This window comes from Megalopta genalis, chromosome 2, assembly GCF_051020955.1.
Source record: "Megalopta genalis isolate 19385.01 chromosome 2, iyMegGena1_principal, whole genome shotgun sequence".
In the NCBI taxonomy this organism is placed as follows: domain Eukaryota; kingdom Metazoa; phylum Arthropoda; class Insecta; order Hymenoptera; family Halictidae; genus Megalopta; species Megalopta genalis.
Window position 1 is genome coordinate 21,222,823 of NC_135014.1, and position 23,005 is coordinate 21,245,827.

Below are 23,005 nucleotides of genomic sequence, written 5' to 3' on the forward strand. Positions count from 1 at the left end.
CACAATAAAGGTGACAGATATTAATTAGTTTATCATTGATTCATATTTTCTATCTTTTACCTACTGTACATCGACTGCAGTTTAGTTTCATTCACGAATATGTATCAATATTTTTATTGTGTTATAACCATGTGTTATTGTTTAATATTGCAGTCGAATAGGACAGTATAGTATTAAAAATTTTAATAGATATCCTGGAGGTTTTTCAGTTTACTTTTGCGTACGATTTAAGCATCCGTTGGCAGTACTATTATTGTCTTGCAATTAAATATTGCGAACGAATGAAAGGATCCTCGTTCGACGCAACCTAATTGCAAGGTACGACGGTTCTTGTGGTTTTGCGGAGTTCCACGACGAGACTGGTAAATACTTTTATCAGTCTTATGAGTTTGTCGATTCAATAAGCAAACATGTCGAAATATGTACTTGTCTATTACAAACAGTTCCGAAAAATGCTTCGAAAATTAACAGGTCGAACAACGTGCTCCATTAATTGCAATTGCATTTCTACACTTTGCGAGAATCTGTTTTATGAAAAATTACTTCAAGACTTTTAGCGGATATTTATTTCATAAATTCTTTACTTCAATTGCAACAAATAATAGTTAAATTTTAAATAAACACATCTTTCATTTGCTTAGTATTTTAATAAATTCAAAGTAATATTAGAACACAGTCTTAAATTTGTCTACAATTCTTACTATTTTGTCTTACAATCGTTCATTTTTGTCATAAATTTTTCATAATTTATACTTTTTTTTATTACAATTTTTTATTTAAATCACTGTACATCCAACAATATATTAATCGAATACGAAAATTGAAATTTTTTAAGAAAAAAGAGAATGTTGGTAATAAGAAAACACTTTTGACAGATCATTTTTCAAAAGGACAAATCGAATTCAAATTAAAAGCATGATCAAGTAAAATTCATGTGTAAAATTTCCCATCCGCAACACTTTTGTAGTAATCATTCGATTACATGAAGTATTTGTGACGAGAATTATTCTAGTACAACAAATTGAATCGATAAACTCCGATAACGATTGATTCACTGAACAAAATGGCAGTCGATGGAAAACGAACGGTATTGTTTACTCACGTTTGTTGTATAGCCAACAACATTCCGCATAATTGTCACAGGTAAGCGTATTTTGAGTGCACCGGTTTATTTCTACGATACAATTGACGTTCTAGAAACCGGGGTCTATTCCGAGTTCACCCTAGAATGAAAGAGAGAGAGAGAGAGAGAACGCGACCATGCCTAACTGCATAGTGGAAATAGATTAGTATGTGTGCATAGATTTCGATTCTTCTCGTCACTGTTTATCGATCCTTTTGTCGCGAAATGTCCGTTCACAAAAAACAGGACGGCATGAATTGGCCTACCGAACGAATAATAACAGTCGAAATGATATTGAAATAAGATAAGGAACACTAAAATAAACTATAGATTAACAAAATAAATACGGCAATGTAAATATTCATTATTTTAGCGAACAAGTATGTAGCAATTAGAACAAAATAAATAACATTACAATAAACTGTAAATAAAAAAGAAATGCGGCAATTTAAACGAAATTAATTTTATAATCGGTATAGTAGTAGTATATAGTAGCCATAATTAGAGGATAATTTGAAACGAGAATTTGCAGAGCTGTCTCTTGATATCTTTGGCAAAAAACATGTTGACACGGAAATGGTTTGCATCACTCAGATAATTTCATTTCAACTGACCGGCGCAGTTCGATCTACATAACTGCATACACTTTGAATAATCTGAAATGTCAGAGAGAAACGTGAATGTACTATAGCGGATGCTGTAAACATTACTATTATTTTATATTTTAGAATGTTTTGAATAATTACATTAATTTTCCAAAAACACAAGTTACACTTGATGATTAAAATGTTAGCGCTACTTTGTGCAAGTTGGCGCGATTTTACATTAAAATTGAACAACTCAACTTTAAATTTAACAATTCAATTCCAAATTCAACGACTCAATATTTAATTCAACAACTCAGTTTAAAATTCAACAATGCAATTTCAAATTTAACAATTTTTAAAGGAAAATATAGGAGTCGTGTAATTTTTTCGGTGAAGTTCTTACTATTGTAAATTGAAAATATACAAATATACACTATACGAAATATTATTAATCAAATGGACAAATAATAGATTTTTCATACTATGGCTCCAACAATTTAATCGTTTGCTGTATCAAAAAAATCTAAATATAGAAACAAAAAGATTTACTCATTTATGTTATCAATTTAATAAAGATTGTTACTATAGTGTAAATCTTGCCTATAATCCATTTTATTATTTATATCAAGATATTTGTTACGAATGAAAGTAATATTTCGTTTCAAATAAAAATGATAATTTGTATCGGATGAAAATAATATTTCGTTTCGAGTGAAAATGATAATTGCTTTCGAATGAAAATAATAATTTGTGTTAATCGAGAGTATCTAGAAATGTTTTACCAATTGGTGTGATCACTTTGAAACGAATGCAGGCGTCTAATTTGTTGATAGAATAAACAGATGCTGTCATAAACGATTTTGCGTTCTCTCAAAAAATCCAACGGATGTATATATGTATATTATGCCTTATCATTTGCGAGATAAGTCATGGTGACCGAACAGGTAATATTATCTTTTGGTGAGAGAGAGAGAGATAACTATGGATCATAAACACTAAATGGTACGCAGCGTGTACTCAATGCATTAAGTAATTTTTGGAAGAATTAAAAAATCTTATCTTTATAATATACATAATCTTTTACTTCGAATGTGCTCTTTAAACCATGATCTCTTTACTTGGCACACCATTCAGCAGTAGCTATTTAAGTTTTCAAGAGTCTACGCTTTACACAGAAAGAACTCTTAATTAACTTTCCTTTGATGGAAGTTGAACAAAAGTTGGTTCCCTTTGTCAATAATTCTACTATTACTTCTAAGTACTTCTAATAATAAAAATGATTTATTGAAAATATTCGATTGGAAGAAATTCATTTTTGAATATTTTTCCAATAGTAATCTCTGCTGACACTGAATTATTGGTTAATATGGATAATGCAATTAAGCTTACTAGTTTTGTAACATCGATATTTACATAAATGAATTCTGGAAATTAGTTCGAGATCATATAATTAACACCTTTACAAATTTTAATTTGACACTATTTTGCCAAAGACACTTCTTAAAATTAAAATTCAATATTATTTTCTAAGTTTAATCACTTCTTCTCAATTGACTTTTCAACTTTTCCTCGATTCATTATGAAATTAATTTGCTAAAAATAGATACATCCAAAGACCGATAAAAATAGTGTACTAGTCGACAAATTAAGACTTTGGCGACGTTTCGTTCGTTAAGCCAAGTAATTGGAAGGGACTTTTGCGTATTACAGAATCAATTAACCCTTTCGTCCTGTATATGATGACCCTTAAACAAACACCCTGTTTTTAAAGGTGTATATTAATAGATCCCAAAAATCTCGGATCCAAAATTCTTTACAAAACAAGATTCAAGAAGAGAACATCATTGTATTCTTTGTATTGAATCGAATAATCAAAAACTTCAATCAAAGATGAACATAAACTGATAATACAACAATGAAAACAATTAAATGAAATGGTAACCGTTAGCTCCAACAATAATTGAAAATTCGATGAACCTTAAGGTTTACTATTACTAGCTTTATTTTTTTAATTTATATTTAATAAGATTATAAACATACATTTATGGAGAATTAATTCAATAAAGTTTCTTTCTTTCTTATGATAACAATCGCTAAAAGTCTGAATAAATATATTCTGCTGTTTTTATCAATTGATGTGAAATAGTTGTTTTTAGTGTTCCGTAAATCTAAATGTCAATTAATAGTAATTCTGCGACGACAGAAACTCGAGCACCGATAACGAGAATTATTTTTAGTTGGAACTGACAGATACGCGAACTGTACGAAATGTATTCAACGAAACAAAATTAACGGCCTTGGTCGTGTGCTTTTTTTAGAAATTCAATACTAAATTCGGCTATAATGCGGCGCTGACGCTATCGCGTCTTATTATCAAAGTATACCCAGATACTGTACTATAGAACGGTGTATGTACCAGCATGAATCAACTTTCACGCCCACTTCCCAATTCACCCCCGCGTACTTTCAACAGCAACCCCAATGTTTCGTATCGAAATCATCCGATGGGACACAATGCAACCGTTAAATATTCCCATAGCGTATATACTCAAACGTGTATTCACTGTGTTACAACTTCTGCAGGGTATCAATTACAAAGGACGCGGGCGAACAGTAATCCGATAATTTCGGATCTATCATATTAAGCAGCTAACATGTAAATCGCACACTGCAATCTTCATCTATCAAACTGCAGGATCAGCAGTTTTCAAATCGTAACGTGCTCTTATTTAAAAATAAACTTCTACGGCAGTTAAGATTGCAATAAAACTGAATTAGTATGAAACAATAGCGTTTCTAATATTTCATGTTCACATATTTAAAACATGATATATTTGAAATTGCAATGATGAAACAGTTTTGCGTATAGTATTTGTTGCATCGAAAATGTAACAAAATTGTAATAGGGAAAACTGAATTACTATGATACAACAGTATTTCTAATATTTCATGTTCACACATTTAAAACTCAATATATTCGAAATTGCACTGAGGGAACAGCTTTGCGTATAATATTTGTTTCGTCGAAAATATAACAAAATTGTAACAGGGAAAAATGAATTATTATGATACAATAGTGTTTCTAATATTCCATGTTCACACATTTAAAACGCGATATATTTTAAATTGCACCGAAGGAACAGCTTCGCGTGCAATCTATGTTGCATCGAAAATGTAACAAAATAGTAACAGTGTATAAAGCAGAATTATTGTGACACCAATAGTGTTCGTAAAAAAATTTCTCGTTCACACATTTAAATAATTTTAATAAATCATTTTAAATTCCACTAAAGAAACGGACGCCCAACTGTCGCGCATTTGTTGCACTGAAAACGTAGCAATCTAAAAAATACCCTAATCTAAAGAACACTGTACTAAAAATTATTTTGGCTATACTATACTGCAATTTACACACTATACAATACTAACTGAAACGTCGGAGGAATATCCTGAAAACTCGAAGAAAGCAACGTCCTCGAAACCGCCCGCACGAAACATCGTTATCAGAGACAATAGCACCGACAAAGACCGATACCGAGAAAACTCGATCGACCGTTGCCCCAGGTAGCGGCTATCGATTTTCATCAAAAAAATCCGTAATCTCTCGTTCGAAGCCGCATCAGTCAGACTGCATTTGCGAAACCGCGCCCACAGGTCAAACACGGATCATCGTTTGTTTCGGCGACATCCAAAGCAGAGAAGAGACAACATCGTTTCGTAATTAATACAACAAAGCCCGAGACCGAATATCGAACGGAGACATTGACCGATAAGCTTTGCAGTGACAGAGACAACGATTCCGCGAACCCTATTAATAAATTGCTGTGACAAAACGATAAAGTTCGAACAGCTTCCCAGCGAAATAAGTGAAACAATTCGCGGAGGGCAACGAGCAATCGAGGAGCTGCGGCGATCGCGAATCGACGTCGACGATACAGAGAATATTGAAATAATCAAGAGACTTACTGTTCGAGAAGCATACTGAAGAACGGCACCACGTGTTTTCTTTTCGGCGAAATATCAGTAGCAGTGCACCACGAAGATGCACCCCGATGATGCACCCGCCCTCGGTCACATGTCCAAAACGTTCGGCCGGGCACCACCTACGCACGAAATTTATTTATTCCCGATCAGGCAGTTCATGTTGCAGACGGCTGGCCTAGCCTGTCGGTTCTGTTCTCTCTCGCTGTATCCTACTCCTACTCCACCTCTTTTTCCGCCTCTTCCTCTGTGCCACCTTGTCCGTTCTCCTATTCTACCAGCACCGGGTGTGCGCAACTCCTTTCCCCGTGGAACGCACGCCACCCCCTTCGCCCCATCGCCGACACCCCCGACTTTATCGGTACTGAACCCGCGCACGAAAGCACCACAGCGAAAATCTATATGGGCCGCGTCTGCGCCCTCGTTTCTGCGATACGATGGGGTGAATTCGCATGCTCACGCCTTTTCCACGGCATCGCGATTTTCTGTGCCGTGAGGAGGTGTCCTGACGCGACCCGACCGGGGGTCCTTGCACCCTGCCGGGACCCTGGACCCCGAAAATCTATGGTGCCCGATTGTATTTCCGTAAGGCCACCTGTTATTTCTTGCGAAATCTTATAATTGTTCCGCACCAATGAAAATGAAGGAAACCATAACGTGATCACGTTCATAGACATAATATTTATTCATAAAAAAACAACGCGGATTTATGTATCTTAACAAAATGCAGGTGCGAAATTTTCACAAAGCCGCGCGATTTTTTTGAGTAAATTAACAAAAATTTCTTCTATATTAAGTAATCAATAGTTAGCATAATTAACATTTCTTCGGATTAACGTCGAGTATACGATTTATTAATTATTGATAAAATCAAATTACGAAAAGTAATTTGTCCGTATAAATCGGTTTTTATATAAATCGTTATTCATATAAATCGTTATTTATACAAATCATTATTCATATGAATCGTCATTTATATAAATCGTGCCAGTATATACTGATTTAAGAAAAGAAACTGACGTCGCAATGAGTCGTAACCTCGGTAGTGGGCCGTTAATTATTTGGGCTGCATCTGGAGCCAATAAAAAACGGTAATCTGTTAAATTAATCATGAAGCGAATTCGACACAATACACAATCAATGAAATTGAGAATGACAATTTCGTTTTTCAGCATGATTACGCCGCAATTCATGCACGAACACAATCCAAAGCAGATTTTGACACAGCCAGGTTGTTCATTATATTGTCCAATTAATTGGGCCATTGTCTAATTAATTGGACCATTAATTGTCCAATTAATTGGACCATTAATTGTCCAATTAATTTGATCCAATCGAAAAGCTTTGGGGAATAATTTCAAGAAAAATATATGGCAATTGCAAACAGTTTCCGAGTTACGGACTGCTGTGAACGAAGCGTGGTCATCTATCGAAGCAAAAACTTCTCGTAATTTCATTTTATCAATGCCTAATCGAATCTTATCAATACCTAATCGAGTTCTAGTTGGGACAACAACGGTTATTCTACTTTGAGAAAGTACTTTCGAACAAATCTACCGGTTAGTACCAAAAGCAGACGAGTCATAGAAAAAGTTGATTGAAATGTACACGTACTAGAATATTGAATTGGTCGGAGATTTAAAAACCGGTTTCTAAGTCGACTAGCGTGGAAGTCTAAGGGACTAAGTCGACCAGAGTGTGGAACATGTTTTGAAATTTATTCTCAAAAATCTTATGACTAGTAGGGTAGCGGCACAGATTACTGTGGGATGACCAGTTTCTGTGCGTTTGATTTATTTTCGGGGATAATTAACTTTATCTTTATCGAATAAGATATTTTTTTATTCAAAAATAAACGAAATAAAGGAATAAATAAATTTGATATTTCTTCTTCGTGTTATTAAACACTATTTCTCAACAGCCTCCAGTGTAAGTCATTTTTAGTGCAATAACGATGATCCGCGCAATTACTCGCGGGGTGTTATTAGAACTGACCTTTCCGCTGCCTGTTACAAACTGATTTAAATACGACAGATATATTATTATTTTGTCGTATCGTTGCAACGTAAACAAATACAATGGGTAGGGAATGTATAAGGAAGTGGGTACTATTGGAAAAAGTTGTAGCAAACGTCAAATGACATCGGTAAATTGATGCTGACATGTCTTGCCTTTTAAAGCTAACAAGACTAAACTGATTTTGTTTCTTCAGAATTTGTGTGCTTTGAGTAAAAAAAATGGATTCAATCATTTCGTATACAGTATTGCTATAATTTTAATCATTGTAACATTAAAAATGTGAAACTCATCATTTGATCGATGTTGATAGCTTTAATATTAATTTTGAAGAAAATATTTTCAAATTTAAGAATTTGTTCTACATCAATTGCGGAAGTTATTCGAATGTTTTTATTTTATGTAAAACGGTTCTTTAGGCATTCTTTATAACATTATTATTTGCATTATTATTATAGAGACATTCTTAACGCATCAATTTTCTCGATTGTTATTATTATTCTCCGTAATTTAATTTTAAAATGAGTATAGGATTTTCAAAACGTCTTTTCTTGTATTATTTTCAGTTATTTATATTATTATTTATTATTATATTTATTATTATTATTTATATTATTCTTACCAAAATGTAAATTTGTTCTTGTCAATATTAGGACATCTTCTCAGGTTCTTAAATACATTCTTACAAATAATTTAAAAAATTGATTCGTTGCTCTATCATAACGGGCAATACATAATACATTTTTGGTTAAATTGGAAGCATAATTTTTGATAGTAGGTTATACTTAAAATTATGACAACAGTAATAGTACTATAATATTGTTCCAAATCTGTAACACATCATTATTCGTTAGCAAACTTCAGATTTCCTTCTCTTGTTTTATAGTTCGAACCATTCTACTAGAGGCGCTGTAATCGGTCTTCAGAATCGGAAAAAGACGTACTAGCATAGTCTATGACCATAATCACCGCAAACTAACTAAACCAAAGAAATTCTTCTGTGGAATCCCTCTGCCGATATATTTCCGAAGCATGTCAGCATTAAATTTCAATCGTGGAAGAAAAATGCAACAAGCGAAGACAACAGTTTTATTATTTAATTAATACATAACTCATTAATGACATTTTCATCGTGTGATTGTAGTGGAAGTTTTCATTGTTGAAATAACATAGTCTCGAGAACAAACCACCACATAATCGATTGCTTTTTGAACGCCATTTTTCTTCGTTGCTCATCGGGCGATTAAGCTTTCTTTGGCATAAAGCAGTACAAATGAAATAAAGCGCAGATTATATAAATCTGTTTTAATTCGCGAGTTGTATCTGTAATTAAAGATATTCAAGAATAAGTGTCGTATTACACAGTGGTACATACACATACGTATACATATATTGTATACATATTTAATATACCGTAGAAGATTTATTTTTACGACCGCCATAATATAAGTAAAATGTTCATGATGAACCAGAGATGTACAACAATACTAAACTATTTGATAAATGATTCGGTTTCATTCCACTAATTCATCGATTCCTTGTATGCGTCAATTACGTCACAAAGACTGTTATCAAAATTAAGTGCAACGTCAGTAACAGTTTTTCTTAATTGTAAGTGTCATTTATCTCTCGGATCGCAAGCTTCGAAAATCACATAAAGGTCAACAAGAAAATGGGTAAATTTTCGTTCCAATTTCATCATTTTATCGATAAGCTTCTCTTAAATTTTGCTATAAATATCAGCCGCTTTCGAATTGTATGAAACAACGAAATTTCGTAAAAGTTTGTACGGATTTTGGGTCGGAATCTATTCGAAACATGATATTATTACAAAGTAGTTAACACTTATGTCTATATCTTTTCTGCACCTATGTATAAGTTATACATATTATTATATTTCGGTTATACATATGACAATATGTAGAGTTACTTGTGAAAAATAAATCAATCAGTTTTTCTTCATTTCAATAATGTTTTTCAAGCATTTATCTGCAACAAAATTAAACACAACCAAGAAAGCTAATCGTTTTTTATAGATAAAAATAATAATTGTATTTTTGCATATTTTCACTATAGAAATTGTGGGCAATAATATGCTTGTTACAGATAACTCAGAAGCAGTTACAGTAAAGGGTGAAAACTATAAAGTAGTAGATGAATGTAACGAAGAAGAAGTTGCATCTAATAATACAAAAACTAAGATTACAGAGAGTTCTATAAATATAGAGAAACGACCTGTAAACGAACAGAATATAAATGAACAAAATGCAAATGCGCAGAATATGGATGAAAAGAAAGCAGATGAAGAAAGTCTAGATGTTACAATTTTAAATATTATTGAAATAAAAAAGAAAGAAGACAACTTGAAAAAGGAGACTTTGACAGAACAGAAGAAAAGCGACTTGAAAGAACAGGATTTAACAGAAAAGAAAAATGATGAGCAGAATTTATTTATGGAGAAAAAAGAGGACTTAACTAAAGTGAAAGAAATAGTAGAACTTGTAGATCTAACTGATGGAGTACAATCAGATGATTTGAACATTAATAATAATGATCAAAATAGTGAGACGAATGAATGTACCAAACCATCGAATGGAGAATTAATTGATTTCACTGCTGATATTAGTTTGGATCAATTAAGTGAACAAAACAATGTGACAGATGAAGATGTTTTACAAAATTTAGATGAAATTGAAAACATGGTATTCACTTCATCTGTTTTTGAAATGCAAGATGATAACAGTAAAATGGTGACAGAGGAAATTGCAACTAATATGGAAGAACAAAAGTCTAAGGACTCGAATGAAGCAGATAAAGATATCGAACAGACTACATCTGCTAATGATATTAAAAATACAGACATAGAAGTAGAAGTAGTTGAAGTAATAAATCCTGTAAAGGTCGAATGGTATGAGAAAAAGGTATATAAAGAGATATATAACTAAATCAAAAAATAATATTAAAATACTGTATAAAGTCCATAACATTGAATTTATTATTTCATACAGATAGCTGAAAAAGAAGCAATTATAAAAGAGCGATTAACGAAAATGGCTAGAATTTTTGGAATTTCGTATCCATGTTATGAGAAGTGGTTGGAGAAGGAAGTAAAAGCAAATGGATCTCTATGCAAGCTGAAACCAGCTCGTCGTTGTTCCTTGAAGAAGCCATACACTAATCGTTGGAAATTCGTTTGTAAGCATAAGTGGTTAATCTAGTTTTTAAATTTCAAGCTTCAATGATTTCAAAATGAAAACTTGTGGACTCTGATATCATGTTGAAATATTTTAATGTGATTTATTCAGGTAGCAGGAAGAAAGTTCAAGACATCAAAGAGGAAAGCAATGATGATACTTTTAGATTATTTACCAAAAATGCGGAAACGGTTTGGAAACTAGAACCAAGTGGAGCATGGGGTATTAACATGAATAATGAACTTGAATTTCCACCTTTTGTGTTCCGTGCTGTAAAGGTATGCAATTTTCGAATATACTGAAACCATAATTCATAACATAATGTTTGTGTATGCTTAAGCATGAATATAGAATAATTATCATTATTTTATGTTTAAATTTCGTAGATATTTGAAGAATTTCTTCAAACAACCGAACGACCGAATGATCAGAATGGTGAAACTGAATATACACCTGATTTTATAGAATTAGAGTCAAAAAAAGAATCAGGTAACGAGTGTAAACAGGAATGGATATCATTAGTGGTGCGTTGTAACAGCATGGATGAGCTTATGCTATTCGCAACGGGAAGAAATATTAATCGCACCACAATGGATCGTTTCAAACAAACTTTTGAATCTGGATTAGGCAAAGATTGTAATGTTAAATCATTGTATTGCAAATCTACAAATAAGTAAGAAAAGTTCCACGACATCAAATAATACATCATAATAAAAGATAAATGGCTGACCTATTTTTTAATTACAGAGTTCATGACATTACCGTAACGAACACAACGTTCTTGGTAGGATCGGAAGCATTGGATGAAATTGTTGGAGGATTGAAAGTGCAACTTGCGCCCAAAACAAACTTTTGGTCAAACACTGCAGGAGCTGAGAATGTTGCAAATGCAGTGATGGATTTATTAGCGCTTACTCCAAAAACAACTGTAATTGAAATAGGTTGTGGCATTGGTCTCATTGGCTTAATGATGGCTTCAGTAAGTACATACTGCTATATTGGGAACAGTTTTCACTTTAAACACCAACATAATCACATTTTGTTATTACATTATAGAAATGTCATCACGTTGTGGGAGTAGATCTGCCATCCGAAGTGGAGGAAGCTGAAATGACGTGTGAATTAAATAACATAAAAAATGCTTCCTTCATTATGGGAACCGCATCTGAAGTAACAAGCAAAATAGTAATAGCAGCGAAAAAAAGCAAACCTTGCGCAATAATTAATGCAAATACTAATATCGGCCGGGGTTCGTTAATTAAACATTTACGACTATACTTATGTAAATTTAAAGTCTTTGATATTAAATATATGTTTTCCTATATCTTACAGCAATTGAAGTGATGACATGCCTCAGAAAAATTGCATCTATCAAGCGAATCGTGATGATAACTACATTAACAAAACAGTCGGTTCGCGCAATATTAGAATTAGCTCGGCCCCTGGAGATTGCGGCACATGGAGCACCATTTGTTCCTACTGTAGCATGTGTCGTCGACACTTTGCCAGTTGGTCCACTTGTCGAAGTTGTAATCTTACTGGAGCGACGAGCGGTGCATAAACTAAATGCGCCACCATTCCAAAAGTCTGTCCAAGGATTGAGTAAAGAAACTGGTGGTAAGCCCGAGCAAAAGAAGACGTACAAGCAAAAGACGAACGGAACAGAAAAAAAGGTAGCAGTCAAAGAAGCTGAAGCAAGAAAGTCTTTAAATAAACTATTAACAAAATTCCCGACAAAGAAAACGAAACCGCCGATGAAAAGAGTTATTCACCCCAAAAATATCGAGGCTGCACATGTTAAAGGTAAATTCAAGGGTAAACGTCCTCATTCACCGGATATGGGTGAAGCTCCGCCGAAAAAAGTAATGAAAAAATTTAGCAAATTTAATACTAAACCATGGCAGCCAGGTAAGTTGATGTATTAACTCTTATTTTAACATGTCTTCGTTTAGATACAAACAGTATAGAGAAATAAAACTTTTTTAATTAAACATTAGATGTGGCAGCTAAAAAGAAGAAGGAATGGAACACAGAGAACCCACACATTCTAATCAATCCTCTATACGAAAAGAAGCTGCGAGAGCAGCACACAGAGCAAGCAGATTTAAGGGAAAGATTGTCTAATAATCGGCTTGACACGGACATCGCTCAAAGGGTAAAAGAGCATCAGTCACTCTTGAAGATAGCAAAGGAGAAGCTGAGTGGACCAACACCGACCGTAGATATAAATACCGCGAAACAATTGCAAAGCATGTTAAACATGGTTCTAGAGCAAACGAACAAACTGCAGAGTCAGCTTCCACGCTCTGTTTGGGATCGTATAGCTCCCGCAGATAACGTTGCCGCACAGCGAGACAGTAAAGAAGAAGAATCTCTGTCGCAAAGTCGATATGTGCATGACAGGAACGGCCAAGATATTTTAATCACCACAGCAAATAAATTTTCAAATAACGAGATGAGTGACCCAAAACCATACTACAAAAAGTACAACAACATACCGCCCTTGGAACCAAACACGATAGAACCGGTAGGACCACCAACTAGTCACAGCAGATCAAATCCATTCCGCATATCGCCTGATCGGTATCACGATACGAACATGCGCGATCAGTTAACTCAAGATAACTGGAATCGAGATAATAAATCATTCGAACGGAACCGGTGGAATGAAATGGGTAATATGAGAAAACCAAATTCGCCTCTCAGGAGACAAAATTCCCCGATGAAGCATCGTTTGAGTCCTCCAAAAAGATTCTCGCCTAAACGTCCACTATTGTCTCCACCTAGACGTCCAAGCTCTCCTCCTAGAAGACACTTCTCACCCATGCAACGTCCATCATCGCCATTATATAGACAACGTTCTTCACCCATGAGAGGTGCATTACCATCACCGTTAAGGCGTCCTATGTCTCCACTTAGGCGCGCATCGCCACAAAGACGACCTCAATCACCGAGACGTCCATCACCACCTCGACGACCAGAAATGACTATGAATCGACCAATGTCGCCACTAAGACAGGATCCCTCGGTTTTGCGACGACAAGTATCGCCGTTAATGATCATTGTGTCACCCACTAGGAGGCAAATGTCTCCTACAAGGCCGGATACATCTACGCCGCGAAGACAAGATCCTTCTCCCAACCGAATGATGTCTCCAAATACACAAGAAATGATGCTCTCTAGACGACAGATTGTACTACATGAAAAGCAACAAATGTCGCCGATGAGACGCGCAGAATCGCCGCAGAGGTACATGTTTATGCGACCTACATCGCCCCCGAGGAGGCAGCCATCACCACCGAGACGACAAATGTCACCACAACAGAGATTCGCGGATGACTGGGACATACCTAGCAGAGGAGCTGTCGAGCAAAACATTTGGCAACGGCCCCCTGAGAAGCTACCAGCCCAGAATGTCTGGAGAAATGATAAGCCTTCGACTTCTACCAACAACTGGGACCAAAATTCGACCAACGATAGCCGTCGTAAGGTCTTCTGTATGAAGAAGTGGGGCATCAAGGATTCCAATCGCGATGACACATGGAACATCGGTGCGGGGAGCTCTTGGAACCCTAAGCAGCCGTGTCAGAAACCAATAGCTAAAGAGACTTGGCAGCCCAATCCGGAGAATAAATGGTGGACTACATCCAAAATGCCTGAAAACAGCAACGATAATTGGAACATCCGAGGAAAAGAGAGTTTCAATGCCCGCAAAGAGCCCTGGATGGACAACACAAAGAAGAATAGATGGGAAACGTATAATGCTCAGGACTCCTGGAAGCAGAACGACAAAGATGACTTGAATGATTTGCCGGAAGATGCGAGAGATCCTTGGGGCGATGATGGTAATAATTTAGGGTTAAAGGAGAGGTGGCTCAAATCAGAAAACACCGCTTCGTCATCATCATCGTCCACGTGGAAGAGGGAAAATGATAAACCAGGGAACATGTGGTTGACACATCAAGATAATTGGCAGAATAAGGATTCATCTTTCGCACAGAAATCGCAGTGGCAAAACAATGGCATTAAAAATATGGGAGAATTATGTTCGACCTCACAAAACGATAATAATCAGAAAACACCTTCGTCCACTTGGCAGAGTGGAAAGAACGTAGGCTCGTGGCAAACACAAAATACAAATTTCCAACCTCATCGTTCCTTTTCTACTAGCCAGTTTAAAGGTTTTCATTAAGATTTACGTTTCCTACTTTAACGCTAACATTAGCCATTCACAATTTGATTTGTTAATGAATTCTTATCGTCGCGTTATTTGGATCAAGAACGGACAGTAAATTAAATGATTGAATCAACTACAAGATGTCTACAACCGAGGCTTTATAATATTTTACTGCACGTTCTACAAATTCATAAGAATGAAACATTTCATTTTCAAAGTGATTTCTGTTATTTATAAGTATTAAGTTAAATAAAGCATCAATAGTATTAATTGAGAACGTAACTTCACTATAAATATAGAACCTACAATTTAAAGTTATAAAACTTAGGAAATGGTATTTACATAAATCTCCTACGAGATAGTGTAAAAAGTAAGTTCAATTGTACTTTTTAAATAAATCTGCATTTACATAAAACAGTAAAATTTCTGTTCACTTGAAACATCACTTCATGAACCTTACATTTAACACTTGCCTGTCAAGTGATTATAATATTTTAATATAGTGTTTATAATAAAAAGAAGATAAAAAATGAATGTGTATATATTTTCTAAACACATAGTAAGATACTTCGTATCAAAACACGAAATATTAAAATTGAAATACATAGTACATTAACGTTAATAAAATTTAATTTCAAGTTGATATATTATCATTACAAAATTTAATACTTGAATAATTATAAAAAAATACATGATTTGTTTGATGTCATGTTCATTTGTTTCTATTTATTACATTTAGTTCAATATTAAGTATATTTAATATATTTACATACATATAAAATGCTTTAAATTAAAATATAGATATGCGTGTATGTATTGTATACATATGTGTATGATTAGATCGAGTTGCCATGCTCCTGTTTCCTGCTCCTGCTGCTAGCTATCGGCTGCTATAAAGTTGGTAGTTTAGACTAGGCGCACGTAGACGCTAGTCTATACTCCATGCGTTGCACGTTATGTATATTGTATTGTGAATCTTCTCCGTAATGTGTTTATGTTTCATCGAACACAAATGATAAATCTCATTTAGATTAAAAATAATCAAATTTAGGCCTTCTTTATATTTATGTAAATCAGAATAACAAATGTTTCATTCAAAGGTATGCTATTTTGATATTTATTATATCAACTTAGAAGAGGTTAAGATTAATCACTATACTCATTTTCAGATATCCACATTTTTACGAAACATAGCAAATAACAGCTTATATCAAAAGGGACATAATAATTTCTTACCATGCTCGTTATTTTCAACGGAACTTTCACATGTCGATTCTTCAAATATTGATGAGGTATTGATGGAAATCAAATTTTGTTTAAACTAATTTATTAATCATTTTCTCCCTTAAAATTTATTACTTATTTCAGTCTGTTCCTGATAAATTGTACAAAAAACTCGAAATTGAAGTCAGAGGACATGATCCTGTGGTTTTAGAAAGTTATGGAAAGTTTGCTGTTATGGCAGCGACACATTTAAATATTACTGTTGGTAGAAAGTAAGTTTTTAAACACATATTGTACTTAATAACAAATTAAAACTATAAAGATTTTTATCAAGATAAACTCTGCTAGAAAATTTATCAAATAATACCGTGACGTAGCATATAATCACATAATTTTTACATTAATAGTGTGAAGCCACTGAAAGCTATCCATAAAAGATACACTCTACTAAAGTCCGTTCATGTTTACAAAAAACATCGTGTTCAATATGAAACGAGGACATACTTTAGATATCTTGACTTTTTTCGTTTAACTGGTTCAACAGCGGACACTTTTCTAGAATATATCCAAAGGAATCTTCCAGAAGGAGTAGCAATGAAAGCTACAAAGGTACAATTTCAATTGGTTATTTTTGGCAAAGGGGCATTCATAGATGACACTTTTCAATTTTTAACCTATAAGTATCAAAATTTCTAATAAGATTGAGAGTAGCATATTCCTTCAATAGCTTTTATAGTTTACACATTGTAAGTGCATAAATAAAAATTGGAGCGTGTCAACTATTGATTATTTCTTGCAGTACTGTTTTATAATATCCAAAGACTCAATAAAATGTGTGTTTTATAGGTTGAATTGCAAACCTTACCTGAATCAGTTAAACAAGCGTCATGTACAGAAGAATAATAGATGGGAACATCATTATGTTTATTGTAGTTTTAATTGAATAAACTGTGCAACTTCGTTGAGTATTTACTTTGTTACTCTTCTAGTCATATTATTAAAAAATCAATATTAAAATAATGACACTAATTCTATTACTCTAAAGTTGTATGTTCTTTTTTGACAGTATTCATATTAATTTAGATGCTTCCAAAGTGTAACCAGCTGTTTTTCGCTCCACAGAATTTCGACCACAAATTTCCACCCAATGAAATTTGCTTTATAAGAGTAAAATCTTTACTTATCTGGAGAAGATCAGTAGTCTTTTGGAAATTTCGTACTTTATTAGAGAAAACAATGCCTTAGTTATTAAATTACATTTTTTATTCGTTGATTACATTAGTGAACAAAATACAATTTTCAAATTGTGCAATTTAAAATTAGTAATTACAAAGGAATGTACACACGTTTGTCAATTATTTACTTTATTAATTTTTTATTCGTATTATAAAACAGTAATAAATAGATAAATCATGACGCTATAGTTACACGATTTTAATACTTGTGCATTCTTCTTTAGAAGCATTTCAGTCATCTTTTATTTAATCAAATCGATGATACTCGAATGTAATCAATCTCAAAAGTCGTCAATCTATCATCTTTTCTCCAAGTTGGAAACCAGTCGTTCTTTGCTTGCCAAAAATTCAACATTGCCTAGAATGCATCAGTTTATTTTATTTGGTGGTCGTTAGTAGACAAAGGATTTCATGCATTTATGATAAAAATGTATAGATGAAATATTAACTGTGAAGGCTTCAGGAAAATATAAATTGAAATTATTAATTTTTTTAATCCTATTTCTTTTTCAGTCATTAGTATAGTATATACTAGCTACATAAATTGGATTAAGTGGTTCTTAGATTGAATTGCAAATTTTACATGTATCTACTGATACAGCACCTTGCAATTACTACGAAATAATGGATATAGTAATGACCAAATGAATACGCTTGTCAACTATTTACTTTCTTAATTCCTTATTTGTATCATGAAACAGTAATAAATAGAAAATTGTGATGAATTTAATTAAAATCTATAGCCTGTAATTTTCTAATGACTTTTGTGTATTATAAATGCATTTTCTGCAATATATTTGCATTTTAGGAGATGCTGGCTGATGTATCTTTCGGGTATTTTTGTGTGCCTCAGAGAAAATGTTTAATGATTATAAATAACAATTATTAATTATTTTCTTTGAGGCATTCGAAAGATACATAAGTCAACATCGTTTCATTGCAGAGAATGCATTTATAATACACAAAAGTCATTAGACATTTGCAAACTATAGACCTTAATGAAGTTACATCAAAGTAATTTTTTATTTACTTCGTTTCTTTAACAAGATAGAATTTCCTCTAATTCCAGTTCCTTTAAATCTGCTTAGTAAGATATAAATTTGCCGAAACGTTCACAGTAAAGATGCAAAACCCCTTACAATTACTATAACAAATATTCTCACTTTTGCCCCAACATTCCGCCATGGCTTCTTATGGTGTAAACTCATCGTTTCATCTGGAAAAACGCGAACACCACCGACTCCGAGGCCGATAGAAATATAAAACTGTCAACAAATAAATCAAAATAAATATCATGCAATATAATCATGATAACTCGGATACTGTAATAATTACTTGTTGATCGAACGGTGCTATTTTATGGTAATTCTTATTACGCAGCAATCCGTCTGGCCCAGGACTCATTCTTCCAATTTCTTCACCATCGACAGAGAACGAAAATCCATTTTCGTCCCATATCGTTGTATAGTTATGGAAGTCTTGGGTCCACCTGGGACCTAATTCTTTCACTCTGGAAACCTTGTAATCATCGACGTGCCCGCCTGTGCTTATCCTGAATCCGAAATCCACTTTTCTTGAGTCAAAAATCTGACTATTATTGCGGTCGATTAAATTATCGTTTCCTCTGGCAAGGCCAAGAATGATGCGACCATTGTGGCTATAGCCATAAGCAATGTTCACTGGTTCCAGGTACATTTCTGTTGCAATGAAGATCATATTAATCTTCTCCCAATTCCATTTAAGTTATTATCATGTTCCCGTTATCAATGATTTTGTATATTTCAAGTAAAGAAAATCAAATTAATATTCGGGATTATTTCAAATTGTAATACCAAGTATAATAATTACAATAATTTACAGACTGATAATTGGGCCATTTTTGACCCAGAGTATTTAAATCATCACCAAATTGCTCAATCTTTGATAATTAAATTAAATTGCTATTACATTAGGAGCAACAATAAAGCTAATAAATCTATAAAAAGTATCTTCAAAAATATGTTTTAAAAATTGGGTGAACAGAGTTGAGTCATGTGCATTACCAATTGCATCGTTGTGAAAATGGTCCGTCGTGCGAGGGTTGATATCAAATCTTTAAATACCTGGATATAGCCAGTCGCCATAAGGAAACTTGGCTCTGATTTCGATTTTGCCATATCGGAAGTTGAATCTTTTCTTTGTGGTCAATCTACTTGATATAATAGGTGGTAAAATGCTGAAGGACGTCGCGTTTCGCGAACATTCATCTTCATAGTTGCTCGTACACCTGTTATAAACAAAAAAAAATAGATTTTATGAATTTTCAAAATATTGTTAATCTTAGCGAAGTACAATGTCGTTCAATTGTTTACTATATTATAGTGCGCTCACTTGCTAAGCATCATTCTTCCATACGCGGTGGCATGATCGCCGTAAACATCCTCCAAAATGAGCGGCTTGAATACAACCTTGCCACTGACAATTTGTAACAAAGTATCATGGTGTTCATTATGGAACACACAGAATTCGTAATCCTGAAACAGAAAATTACATGATTGTAGTAGAATTCGTTTCAAATTCTAAGTGTAGTTTTTTATTAGTACAAAGCAATTCGATTGTATGAAAGCTGAACACAACATTCAATTGTTACAAATAGACTGCAGATTTTTACGCAAAACAAAAGTTGCCTACACTTGTCGCATGTAATTTGAAATTTCTTACGTTTCGATTTATCTGGTTTCTTCAATTATAGCTGATTTATTTGTATCATAAAATCCGAAAGTTATGAAGCACAGTTGATCGTAGATAGGATTCACTGATTACAAACGTTAATCGTTCGTCATTAACTGTTTGCTTTTCGTTTAAACATATTTAAATGTTCATTATGTTATAAACAACTATACCGTTCTATTTATGAGAGTCAACAGAATCATTCTACGTGAAATTGACTCATATATCTTTTACAATTAGAGCACGAAACATTTTTGAAGTTATTTTTCGCTTACTTCTCAGTGCAATCTATAAAATTAACAATTTAAAATTTGTTGGACAGTGCAATGAGATGATTACTTTACTCGATGTAGATTACACACAAAATGTAACCGTTAATTACAATTTGTACTCAAATATCTCAATTGCTATTGTCAACCGTTGGAAGCTGCGATATGAATCACAATCTCATTTCTAATAACTTACTGGGCCTAACGGTATCCTGAAATCACGTTCCCAAATTGTTGAATCCAAGGTATCAAAATTTTCTTCGAACAATATTGTCTTTGGTGGTCCTCCATTACTTTCCACTTCGTCTATAATGATATTTCCTTAATTATTTTAGAATCTTGATCTTTGCGTAAAAATCTCAAGCTTTCAGATGTTTATTAAGACAATAATTGACACGAGATTTGTATAATTTTTAATTATTTTAGGATTTTAGTTTTAGGGATTTTAGATATTTATTGCATATTAGTTATTTTAGAATCTCTCTATCTTAGTTTTGGGTTTCAGATATTTATTGTATAGTTAATATTTTTTTAATCATCTAAGAATCTTGGCTTTTAGATTTTCAGATATTTATTGAGATATCGAATTATGAAATTCGTAATAATTAGAAACCATGTACTTGTAATTGTCCATTGATCGAGTAGGGTATATACGTTTTCATTAATTTGGCCCTGGATCCAATAATATATAATATTTCCATTTTGCAAGTTATGATGATTCATTTCAATTGTCCATTTTCCATCCGTCGGCCTAAAAGCTTCGCCTGATATGTCTCCTACTCCATTTATCGTGATCCTTCTATTTATGTTACCATTGAAAGCGAAAAAACGCAATCCACCTCTATCTAAAAATATAACCGAGAAAGTATGTTTTATACATTTTTGCTAAATATTTTGAGAATACTTCTAGATCGCGCAAACGCTGTCACATATTTTAAAAGTATGTAGACAGTTGAGATCGAGAATTCTTGAAGGAATATGTAAACGCAAGTGCCACATCATTTCCAATTAATACTCTACGTGGTAATTCTGAATAATCTTTGTTATTAAGTTTTGAACGCATGTAACCGATAACGATTATCTGAATAACACGAACACATGCAACAGAATAATGTTGTAAATAAACTGCGGATCGTTATTTATTTATAACGGTCAGAAGTATGAATTAAATTTTTAATTGACTTCTACTATACTTTTAATTGACGAAATAAAATTAAAATCTTTCATTCTGGGTTTTATACATATAATAATAATAAGAAAATTATATATTGCAGTTTCAATTGTTCAAACTGTTATTTAACGTTTCACACAAGAACAGTGGAAAGATCACAAAACTGCAAAGATTTATTTTATTTGAATTAAATGCAGTTGAGATTTTGGCAATTTTTTTGCATAAAGATACGGAGTTTTAGTTATGAATCACATACCGTTACACACACACACACGCGTTGGGAAACCCCACTAAACGGTGCGCTTAATATATCCATTAAATCACTGAGGCAACATAAGAATTTACGCGTAAACACATCTATGAAAATTATTCTTCGCACACTCAATTACTTGCTATCTTGTTAATCAAAAGAATACAACAATACAAATTCACAGATTCTTTTACATTCGTCGAACGATTGCTATTATTCACTTACCTGGGATTGTAACTCGAATCTGATTCGGTGACAAAATCGTAAATGATGGTCTCGTTAGAACGTTCGAATTTTCTTGAGCAACAAATTGTTCGAACTTCAAGAAAATAACTAAAAACATTACTATAAAGCTGCCGCGACTCAACATTTTGCTTTGACAAATTCCAGCAGCAAAACATTAACACAACTCGCTCAGCAAAGTGAAAGAACTCTATACAACTTGTAAATGCTGTGGTCTGGTACAGTACTGGCTTCGGCATGCGGTTCTGATAACTTTTATTCATCATCGAACCAGTCTTCTTCACGGCTGTCTCGTTATCGCTTCTTGCGGGGCATCCCGAATTGCGAAATAAAAAAACTTTGAATGGGAAATTGTGTTTTGTTTAGCGAGACGTAAGCAAAATGAAATCAGCAAGGGGAACCAGATTTTTTATTGTTAGAGTATGGCTTTTCCTGAATTTATATACACTAAACAGCAAATTCTGTCCACTTACATTGTATAATATTAGTTAAAAATGCTATTTTATTATTTTCAGTTTAGCAAAAATTATATAGAGAATTAACAAACACTATCCTATTATTTTCAGCTTATTGAAATTATTTAAAGAATTTAAAAGTACTATTATTTTCAACTAATTAACATTATTAAGGAATCAAATAAATGTTTATGTATGCGTTGTGTCTTACAATTAATGTCGACAATTTTTATATAGCATAAAAATGTGCTGTGTACTTATGATTATAATTTCGAAATAGAAAATTAAAATGTTTGCTCGAAATACACTAAAAATTTTTGCAATTTACTAATATATATTTGTTCAAATTTCGTTGTAGAATCCAATAAAAT

General features: G+C 33.3%; 4 protein-coding genes and 1 long non-coding RNA gene across 10 annotated transcripts in view; 2 read left to right on the forward strand and 3 right to left on the reverse strand.

Annotated features, from left to right (window-relative positions):
• FucTA (glycoprotein 3-alpha-L-fucosyltransferase A) overlaps positions 1-6,050 on the reverse strand; it is a 34,657-nt gene extending 28,607 nt beyond the window's left edge. For 2 of the 5 annotated variants that reach the window (XR_013032692.1, XR_004490321.2), the window contains exon 1: positions 5,677-5,906. The gene's annotated coding sequence lies outside the window, so the exon portion shown is untranslated. The other 3 variants (XM_033470841.2, XM_033470843.2, XM_076518724.1) reach the window with 3 other exon arrangements.
• Positions 1-15,501, forward strand: part of LOC117220653 (uncharacterized) — a 36,025-nt gene extending 20,524 nt beyond the window's left edge. Inside the window, exons 1-9 of one of the 2 annotated variants that reach the window (XM_033470838.2) lie at positions 9,240-9,383; positions 9,814-10,628; positions 10,716-10,902; positions 11,013-11,179; positions 11,288-11,574; positions 11,649-11,880; positions 11,958-12,150; positions 12,234-12,809; positions 12,899-15,501. In XM_033470838.2, the coding sequence (XP_033326729.2) occupies positions 9,380-9,383; positions 9,814-10,628; positions 10,716-10,902; positions 11,013-11,179; positions 11,288-11,574; positions 11,649-11,880; positions 11,958-12,150; positions 12,234-12,809; positions 12,899-15,093 (4,656 nt within the window). In that variant the 5' untranslated portion in view covers positions 9,240-9,379 and the 3' untranslated portion in view covers positions 15,094-15,501. Of the gene's footprint in view, positions 1-9,239; positions 9,384-9,813; positions 10,629-10,715; positions 10,903-11,012; positions 11,180-11,287; positions 11,575-11,648; positions 11,881-11,957; positions 12,151-12,233; positions 12,810-12,898 lie in introns of those variants that run through there. The other variant, XM_033470836.2, reaches the window with a different exon arrangement.
• On the reverse strand, positions 8,783-9,254 carry LOC143258812 (uncharacterized). The gene is made up of 2 exons (XR_013032694.1): positions 9,121-9,254; positions 8,783-9,030 (listed from the first exon to the last, which is right to left on the reverse strand). It is a non-coding gene; the product is annotated as an uncharacterized LOC143258812 (long non-coding RNA).
• A 447-nt stretch (positions 15,502-15,948) lies between the features above and the next one.
• Positions 15,949-17,270, forward strand: mRpS10 (mitochondrial ribosomal protein S10). The gene is made up of 5 exons (XM_033470725.2): positions 15,949-16,178; positions 16,248-16,370; positions 16,447-16,574; positions 16,710-16,911; positions 17,149-17,270. The coding sequence occupies exons 1-5, from the start codon at positions 16,164-16,166 to the stop codon at positions 17,203-17,205; spliced, it is 525 nt and encodes a 174-aa protein (XP_033326616.2). The 5' UTR covers positions 15,949-16,163; the 3' UTR covers positions 17,206-17,270.
• Positions 17,271-17,649: 379 nt separating this feature from the next.
• On the reverse strand, positions 17,650-22,540 carry LOC117220605 (beta-1,3-glucan-binding protein 1). The gene is made up of 8 exons (XM_033470724.2): positions 22,162-22,540; positions 21,136-21,360; positions 20,712-20,821; positions 19,908-20,050; positions 19,640-19,803; positions 18,873-19,234; positions 18,701-18,802; positions 17,650-17,895 (listed from the first exon to the last, which is right to left on the reverse strand). The coding sequence occupies exons 1-8, from the start codon at positions 22,304-22,306 to the stop codon at positions 17,788-17,790; spliced, it is 1,359 nt and encodes a 452-aa protein (XP_033326615.2). The 5' UTR covers positions 22,307-22,540; the 3' UTR covers positions 17,650-17,787.
• Positions 22,541-23,005: the final 465 nt, after the last annotated feature.